The sequence below is a fragment of the Vanacampus margaritifer genome, chromosome 12, assembly GCF_051991255.1.
Source record: "Vanacampus margaritifer isolate UIUO_Vmar chromosome 12, RoL_Vmar_1.0, whole genome shotgun sequence".
In the NCBI taxonomy this organism is placed as follows: domain Eukaryota; kingdom Metazoa; phylum Chordata; class Actinopteri; order Syngnathiformes; family Syngnathidae; genus Vanacampus; species Vanacampus margaritifer.
The window spans coordinates 17,420,996-17,430,842 of NC_135443.1; the positions used below are offsets into that span (position 1 = coordinate 17,420,996).

The following is a 9,847-nucleotide window of genomic DNA, read 5'->3' on the forward strand; positions in this document are numbered from 1 at the left end:
TTTTTGTCATTACGTAAAGAAAACTGGATGCAGCATTTTCTAGAATAAATTGTTTAGTTGCCTAATTGTACCACTTTTGAAGTTCAAATGGACTATATTAATATTTTGGGGAGTAATTTATATAAAGATGAATGTCATACACAATACCCAAATCTGTTTATGCAAATCGCTTTCTGGTATACTATTTAGCAATCTTAGTGGTTCTATTAAACCACATGTTTTTTGGGTTAGAGTTCTGAAGCAAAATGTGCTTTCCGTATTTGTGAATGTTTTGCATAAAACGTTTTTTTTTTTTTTAAAGGAGCAAGAGTGGGATGAGCTGCACATCCACTTGAGGTCTCCTCAACTCTTCAGGAGCAAATATTGGGCTAAAGTTATTTGATTTCAATTTTCTGCACGCACCTCGCCATGCAGGTCATAATAACAACTTTATTTTCAGCGGTGCATAAATTAATTACGCGCATTTAATAACTAAAATATCATTATATTCCCCCTTTAATAACATAAACGCCGCACGCCGGGGAAAGCCTTAATAGCGCGGGGCCGTGTAACTGGCCATTATCCGCCTGTAATGATATTACAGAACCAATTACGCGCCATTAGAAGGGATTTGGTGCACTTTATGTGCTTTGCGCTCCTCTTGGAAATTTCTGCAGCCTCATTTTGCGCGCGCCTCGCAAAAGGCGCGCGGGCGTCGTCCCGCATGTGCTTTAAAACTAATTGAAAGGCTCCCGCAGCACGTCATTCATCTCGGTCCGCCTAATAAATCGCGGGACCCCTTGCTGTGAACAAAATCAAAAATTTGGCCTTGCGAGTGTTGGAGAAGCGCAAGCCCTTGTAAAGTGGACTCTTAACACACCCCCGACGTGCAATTAACACCCCAAAAACTCGCTGCTTTTTTTTCTTTTTTAATATATGAAAGAAATCAAAAAGTTCCGTTGGCATGTGCGCGTGTTTATGGTTTGGGAATAAGCGTGTTCTGCACTTTGGCTCTCAAACGCACACACACGCGCACACACAAGGAGGGGCGAGCAAAACAAACATAATCCGATTAGGAGCAATTAGGCTTGAGATTGTGCGACACCAACTGAAAGCCTTCCAGGGGTCTGCTACCCACGGCCCGTGGGCCACATGCGGCCCGCCAAGCAAATAAAGCAGATTAAGAAAAGAAAAAACTAAAACACACAAATGCTCATCATTTATGATAACAATTTGCTTTCATTATTTGTCCTCATTTTAGTACACCCCCGAGGACTTTCAATGTCTCGAAAAGGTTGACATCTGGACACTCCCAGAGGTGTGTGTGTTCATTAGTGCGCGCGCGCGCGTGTGTGTCATAGAAAGAGCGAGAGGAGGGAGACTAGTGGACCCTCCCAGTCAACTCTTCTTCCATCCAGAGCAGCATCTCCCTCTCTCTTGCTCTCTTGCTCTCTCTCTCTCTCACACACACACACACACACACACGTTCACACACCACGCACTAAACGCACACACGCAGTGCTCTTTTAGAGGATGCTCCCACGGCACACTTCCCAACTTTGACGTCCATGTACGTGTGTGTTTTGCGAGCGCAGGCAGGATTTTTACTTGGTTGATTGTAAAGTGAAACTCTTGCAGGATGTTTTACTTCCACTGTCCTCCGCAAATCGATGCTGAGTGCTGTCGCTCCAATACATGTAAGTATTTTTTGTTGTTGTATTCATTAGGCATGAGAAATGTGTCAGTCTCTTAGCGTGACATTTTTAGTGCACTGACGCGTGACTCTCTTTGCATTTTGCTGTTACGTTTTCTGCATGGTTAGTGCTAGAAGAAGAAAATGAAAGAGGAATTTAGTGTTGAAGGCCCCTGGGGGCAGCTTTCATCATGGGTGGTTCTTTCGGGGACAGATGTTGGTCGGCTGTCATTAGTGTCATAAGTCCTTCATGGCTCCCCACAGATTAAAAAAAACATCAATGTTTTACGTCAATATGATTGTATTATTTGATTGTTGATTTTGCACTCGGAATCTTTTTGTTTTATCCCCCAAATGAAAACGAAATAAATGCAAATGACTGACTGAGGCACCTCGTGTGTTTAAAAAAAATATATTTACAAAAGTGACATTTTAAAATAAGCAAGTATTTACAAAGTGAGTAAATCTGTGTCTAATGTTTATACTTTTCAGTGAATTCGAGCACTTTTGCCAACCACGCCCCAGCTGACTTTGACGATGGCTTCCTGCGTAGGAAACAGCGGAGGAACAGGACCACGTTCACTTTGCAACAGGTAGCTTTATAATTGCACATTTTCAAAATGGACACTTTGTCATCTGTTTTAGGAGAACCCACAAAAACATATGCAATCCTATACAAGTATATTATTTTTATTAATATAAAATACCAAATGTACTGTTTTTGTTTTTTGTTTTTGTTTTAAATAAACAGCTATACAAGTATATTATTTTGTTAATATAAAATAACAAACTTACTGTTTTTTTTAATAAACAGCTTTGGGCTATTTATTTTTTATTATTAGAGAAATACATTTTTGTTTTGTCTTTTACTTGGTTTTCTTCACCAGTTATCGATGACGTGCTGGCGTTGTTTTTTCACAAATGTTGTCAAATTATAATAATTCTTACTCACTCAACTCACTGTTTGGAGTGCAGGACATCAAAATGAAAATCCTGAAACAAATCATATTTAAGATCATAATAATGTTAACAATTCCAAACTTGGCAGAAAGTTGCTTAGTATGCGTGAAGAAGCCATTAAATAAAAAAGGAAAGAAAAAAGTTACTTATAGACTTTTTAAATTAGACTACAGTACTTTAAACAAGTATGGATATGCATATATATATATATATATAAATGTGTGTATGTATATTAGATTATTCAATATTTAAAAATTTATTAATACATAATAATAGCATGAATAAATACATACATTGTATTCATAATAACACATTTTCAAATATGTACCATATTTTCATGAACTTGTTTTGCATTGCACTTATTAATTTTTCTTAGTTACATGCATGCGTATATCGCGTGCTATATATATATATATACATATATATATATACATTTATTTGCATTTAAATTATGTGTTGTGTGTGTGTGTGTGTGTGTGTGTGTGTGTGCGTGTGTGTGTGTGTGTGTGTGTGTGTGTGTGTGTGTGTGTGTGTGTGTGTGCGTGCGCGTGCGTGCGTGGGCAGCTGGAAGCCTTGGAGGCGGTCTTCGCACAGACTCACTACCCGGACGTGTTCACGCGCGAGGAGCTGGCCATGAAGATCAACCTGACCGAGGCCAGGGTGCAGGTGAGCCTCGGCCTCCATTGAGTCATTATCGCCGCTCAAATTTTACAAAGTTACGTAATAAAGGTCTTAAAAATGGCATCAAAATAAAATTACATTGTTTCATCATCATCATCATAATAAGCAGCAGCCATAATGTGGCTCTATAATTTGTCAAGTGTGAGTCAATTTCCAAGGCAAACGTCATCATGCAAAAATGATCATGTTACGTCACTTCCTGTTTTTTTTGGGTGGGGGTGGGGGGTCGGGGGCATGTAATTGCGAGGGAAATAATGGTTGGGGTCACCCCATATAGCTTAAGGTCCGATAATGGAATCCAGCGTTGTAATTCAGGAAGCGTCAACAAATAATTCCCCCTAATCCTATTATCGCATTGCTATTATTGAATCTGAGCGAGCAGGGATATTAAAGTTGCATTATTATTAGAAAATAAATGTCATTTCTGTTGCAGCGTTGTCCGCCTCCCCCCTTCCATCCTCACTCCCATTTTTGTAGTGTCAATGGGCCTCCCCCCGCATTAAGAGCACGGTGCAAATGGAGATGAATGGAGCAATTATAGGCCATTGAGAGAGAGGGTGGGATGGTGGTTGGCGTTTGGGGGTATATAGGCTTGACTTGTAGCAGGAAGGTGCAGGGGTGAGATAAGTCCATCGGCTGCATTGTTGTCCCGTCTGCATGTTTGCTCGGCCTTGTTGACATGACACAATGGAGAGGTAACCTCCATTCAATTGGCACGGCATGATTAATGCCCGCTCGAATGTGCTCCTAATCGAATGTGATGTTGTCAAACAATCCCTAAATGGGCAAATAAACGACTTCATGGCCGCCTCTCCCGGGCTGCACAACTGTCAGCGGGAAGTCATTAAAATATGATAATGAAAAATGGCTCAATTAAATGTTCTTATAGGCTCTGACCTTCATTCGATTAAGATACCACCACTACTTGTTCTTACTTCTCACACGTGCATGCGAACAACTTTTGCACTTTGACTGCTACTTCTACAACTTGACATTACATTAAGTATGTGACAAACTGATGAGCTACTGCAACAAATGACATAATTGACACGTGACCAAATCATATATAAAGAGTCATATATATCTTCTTGTGTGGGTTTGGATGTTGTCAAGCTTAATATGCCCATTCTGTCGTGAAATATAAATTGATTTAAAAAAAAAAATCTGAAATTTGAACTCCACACAATCAACTTGCTAACTGAAACATGTTGCTAGGTGACGTTAGACCATGTGCATATGAGACAGTAACAAAAATGTCCACACTGTCATTGTCCAGTGTCCACCCTGTCAGCAAGTGCATATTTTGCTGTTATTTTCTGTTTGCAGTTATTATTATTATTTTTTAAGTGTTGGAGGTTGACCAATTGGTATCAAGATGAGATTTGACATACTTGTCATACCGTATACAGTATGATATATTTTTATAATTTTTTTTACACTACATTGCTTACATTTGACTTGTACAAATGGACTAACTAACTTTTATTTGATACTCACACACTAAACTGTATTACTTATACTTGGCCTACAGATATAGTACAAAACATTACTTATATGTGGCATACTATCTGTATACTATATTGCACTATATTATGTTATATTATATTATGTTTTCTAGTTGTAATTGTTAGACAGTGACTGAAATATTAATTAATGGAATAGTGTGTACCGATACTAAGTACCAGATACCAGTGGCCAACACCAGTATCGGCCACTCTATTGTGACCATTTTACGATCAGGATTTAGACAATAGAAATAGAAAATTGCCATTAATTTCATGCAATTTTAAGGAAAAATGCTGTATTTGGAAACATCTTTAAAATGATCTGTCACTGCTTTTTGGGGGAAATGTTATTAATCAAAAGTACCAGTGATCTTGGTGCTTGGTATTGTTATGGGTGACTTCCCAAGAGTTGAATACTCGTACTGGTATCAGTCTGAAAAAGCATGGCACAGAACATCTTGGTCAAAAAGTCATTGGTCGTGTTTTGTGTCACTGCAGGTTTGGTTTCAAAACCGCAGGGCCAAGTGGAGGAAGACGGAACGAGGCTGCACGGACTCTGAAGGAGGCAAAGAGCAGCTGAGCGAGGCCGCGCCGCCGACGCGCAGCATCAACTCTCAGTCGCCGGTGGAGCCGAGCAGGAAACTCAAAGACCCGCTGGACCTGCAGCAGAGGTGAGATTGGAACACTCAAAAATGTTTCGTTCAAGTTTAAGCATTTACGCACACCTCAAACTGGATCAACACCAAATTGGACGCTTTCACCTTGATCCACATCCTGCATGTACAAGCATTTTCTCACAAAATGTCATGCATTATTAAACGAGGAAATGCCGGCAAAGTTTAGGATGAATCCTAGCTCTCCACTAAAATGTAACTGTTTGATAATGTATAAGGTATACAAAATTAGTTTCTTTTTAGCTGGTCATAGAACAAATTTCATAAAATAGTGGAAAGATATTCCGGTATATGACAATAATGTGGAAATATGACATAACAAAGTTGACAGAATGCTTTTGCATCGTTAATGCTGTGCAGAGTTAATTTAAAGAATGCCGTAAGACTCCATACTTTCATACTGTTTATTTGTCTAAGTGTTGCTGTTTTGGTTAGCAACATAGTTCAAATGGGTTCAGCAGTGAACTCTTTAGTGTCTGAGTGTGAACAATAGTGTCTATGAAACGAGATTTCAGCCTCTATGTGTTGTCATGTCAGGGCCTTCAGAATCAGTAATGCTGGCATGGTTCAGCTGGAACTACATTGGCAATGTGACGTGATGGGAATATGAAGCTTCATAAATTTTTACTCTTCTTAATTGTGCTTTTGTTTTACATATAAAGACTAGTTCAGTGGAAATTGATTAGATTTTCACTGAATCTTTAATGAACCAAGAGTGCCACCTAGAGGAGTCAAAATATATCACAAGTGTTTCATGAAGCTTCATTTGCCCATCACTGCATTTTTACACCCTCTGATTGGTTGGTCATAGTAAAATTTGTTACAACAAAATAATGTAACAACAACAACAATAATCCGAATAATAATTAATACAAAAAATATATAATAATAATAATAATAATAATATTAATAAGTAGTGATGTCAAAATTGGTGCATTAATTTTAAGTTAATTTAAAGTTCCTTTCTTGCTACTAATTTTTTAAACGTGCGATTATTGACTGCCCCTTACTTGTAAAGCCTGTATTGGGGGGAATTCCAGTCGCAACGAAGCAGACATATCCACATCAAAATTTTGCAGTAATACATTTAATAACAATGCATATATTTGTGGAGACTGGGGTCAAGTTGTATTTTACAATTTTTTAAATGTGCCGAATTTCACACGGTATTTCATGTTAAATATTGGAAAGCTTTTAATAGGAAAATTAAAATGGACTGAGCTGTAACTGTCTTACAAATACAATTATGCCATCTAGTGGCAGATGAATGACCTCAACACAAATCAATATCACAATTTTTTACACTACAGTAAGTACATCTTTTTAATTTTAACTCAATTTTATGAATTATTCTGAAGTTACTGTATCAATGACTAAAAGATGCAGCCATATTTCTATTAATTACATTTTTTCCCCACTTTTATGTTAACAAGAGTGTAAAACTTAGAAAAAACTTTATTTTAGTGTACATTTTATGGTACATTTAGAACAGATATAAAATTTGCGATTAATTGTGAGTTAACTATTGAAGTCATGCGATTAATTACGATGAAAAAATTTAATCACTTGACACCCCTAATTCACAACATACCACAATATTTGTACTTGGAGATTAAAGTGTCTTTGTTTTGGTCAGTATGAACAGGCCGGTGGGTCCAGGTGGTCCCTTCTTCCCATCATGTCTACCAGGGACCCTCCTCAACTCTGCCACTTATGCTCAGGCCCTCTCTCAGGTGGCCACTTTGAAAGGTGATCCTCGTTACTACACCCATAATCCAAATTCTTACCTTCACCATTGTAAATATCAAATGTGTTGTCTTTCAGGTAACGCTTTGTGCTCCTGCTGCGTTTCGGACCCCATGGGCTTGTCTTTCCTGCCTCCCTACGGTTGCCAGGGCAACCGCACAGCCAGTGTGGCCGCCCTCCGCATGAAGGCCCGCGAGCACTCCGAGGCCGTGCTTCAGTCGGCAAACCTGCTCGGCGGGGCCGGGTCTGGGGTCTTGTCTGGGGCGGGCATGGTGAGACCCCCCGCGGGCACTCCGGCTCAGGCGGAAGCAGGCGCGACCGGAGGCGGGGACGCCTCCAGCCCCAACCTGACCTCTAAGGTGCTGGGGGGCGCCCTTGAGAAGCACCCTCACTGCTCCAACAAGGACGGCGTGGAGAAGAAGTGAGCATGCGGACAATTGAGTGACACTGAGCGCTCGTCAGAGCACAACGATGGAGCGAGCACGAGATCTAACTATTTATTGGACTATTTTGAATTATTATTATTACTGTTTGTGACAAACATTCGGGGGACCTGTTGACCTCGATCACAAAAGCACACGTTTGGATCTGTTTTTTCCTGCATTCTTCGATGGACTAATGCAGTTAAGTCTGATATGATTCATGCATTCATTCAACACATTTTGAGTGGTAAATTGGCTGTAAAGGACATAAAAACACAGCAAAAGACTCATATTTCTTTTTTACATTTTAACAAAAAGTTGCATATCCAAAATTATTCATCCCCTTTCTCTTTTTGAGACTTCATTTTTCACTTTTTTTTAAAACTTACTTTACTTACTTATTTTATTTGTTTATTTATTAATATTTACTTAACTAACTACTCTAATTATCATGCTCCTCAATAATACAGTCTGAAATTACAGTAATGTCAAGCTACAAACCTACACTTGCTGGGTTTGACTTTTGAGTAAACATGCTCGTCGCTAAATATTAAAAACTTAGCATTAGCATTTTCCCCCTATAATGCCAATGTATTGACTTAGGCATGTGCAAGTTTAAAAAAAATTATATATTTTTTTAAGCATTTGGCCTACATTATACCAATGTAAATGTTTATGTGTTTTATGATGTATATTATGTTTGCAGTGAATGATTGTATTCAGCATTTTTTCCCCCCATAATGCCACAGAGTATGCGCAATACTCCATGGTGTTATGGGAAAAAAATGCTATGTTTTTAGCATTTAGCTACAAGTACGTTTGCCAGGCAAAAGTGTTTACATTGGCAGTTCCATACTTAAGTAATTTGGGGCTTTTGGGGAAAAAGAAAAAAAAAACACCTTACAGCTTTTTACCACTTTCTAGTATCAATTCCAGCTAAAATACACTTAGTTTATATCTGACTGAACAAATACAAATGTATGCATGTATGAATCCCTTGAGGCTTAACTGTACAGTGGATCTAAAAAGTCGACACACCCCTGTTCAAATACTGTTTCTTTTTTTCTTTCTTTGTGATATAAAAAAAGAGACCAGGATAACTCATTTCTAAATATTTTTCACCATTAATGTGACCTATAACCTCACCATCACAATCAAACTTAAACAGGAGTTATAACGCACCTGCCACTTTTCCAAGTGCCTCTGATTAACCCCACATAAAGTTTAGATGTTCTTGTATGTTTTTGCTGAAACATTTTAAGTATGCATTTGGTTATTTTGTTGGTCACATTAATGGTAGAAAAAGTTTTGAAATAATTTATCTTGGCCACAAAAATCTAGCATTTGAACAGGGGTGTGTAGACTTTTTGTATACGCCCTACACCCAATGGATAATGTGAATATGTCACTTCTGTGGGCCCACACTTACTTATTGTAAATGTTGATGCATGTAAAGAGTAACTTAATGGCAGTGCTTTGCTGCATTTTTTTTTGTGTTTCCATAAACCAATCATTGTTGATCTTCAAGTGAAAGTGCACTTTAATCTAATAATATCAAATCAGCCGTCATCAGTGGAAATGTGTCCATGTGCCAGTGGAGGGAAGTGAAAAGCAGCCTGGGTGTCTTTCTTTTGTTAGCACGATAACCGACAGACAGCGAACACAGCGCCGCTGCTGTCGTGACATGTTCTTTAAAACAATTAAACATGTAGTCGCTCATGTTGCTCTCGCTGCAGCCATCTGTTCTTATCCATTATTTAGCAGCTCCTCTTCAAAGCCCGGAGAGCATCACGCTGATGTTTATCATTCATTTACTTTGAGGAATCTTCCCCTTGCCTCTTAATAAAGCCCATTAAATGTGATCATCTCAGTGTATTTCGTGGTCCATTTGAAGAAGATGACCTCTCATCACAGCTATATTTATTATTATTATTATTATTATTTGATCACTTCCTCCCTTCAGTGATGCAACATCAGATGACAACACAACCCATCCTGGAGGATTTTCAGGAAATGACTTTTGATAAGTCAATAACACAATTAAGTCAACTGCACACACATTATCGTGAATAATTGATGACAAATTATGTATGATCGTGAAGTACAGCTTTAATAATTGATGAAGTGACACCCTGCTGAGAGATCATGTCAAAAGTATAAAGTCACATTCTAGACTACACCAATTAT

The 9,847-nt window shown here is 38.5% G+C and overlaps 1 protein-coding gene across 1 annotated transcript; it reads left to right on the forward strand.

The window, feature by feature from the left end:
- The first annotated feature begins 1,557 nt into the window (after positions 1-1,557).
- drgx (dorsal root ganglia homeobox) lies at positions 1,558-8,036 on the forward strand. The gene is made up of 6 exons (XM_077582573.1): positions 1,558-1,676; positions 2,165-2,265; positions 3,197-3,298; positions 5,317-5,489; positions 7,129-7,241; positions 7,317-8,036. The coding sequence occupies exons 1-6, from the start codon at positions 1,619-1,621 to the stop codon at positions 7,661-7,663; spliced, it is 894 nt and encodes a 297-aa protein (XP_077438699.1). The 5' UTR covers positions 1,558-1,618; the 3' UTR covers positions 7,664-8,036.
- Positions 8,037-9,847: the final 1,811 nt, after the last annotated feature.

Excerpts from the sequence above, each read along its gene's own strand:
- drgx (XM_077582573.1), top strand. The coding sequence starts at position 1,619 with ATGTTTTACTTCCACTGTCCTCCGCAAATCGATGCTGAGTGCTGTCGC. Across the intron at positions 3,299-5,316 it reads TGACCGAGGCCAGGGTGCAG|GTTTGGTTTCAAAACCGCAG; the intron begins GTGAGCCTCGGC and ends GTGTCACTGCAG. Across the intron at positions 5,490-7,128 it reads CCGCTGGACCTGCAGCAGAG|TATGAACAGGCCGGTGGGTC; the intron begins GTGAGATTGGAA and ends TGTTTTGGTCAG.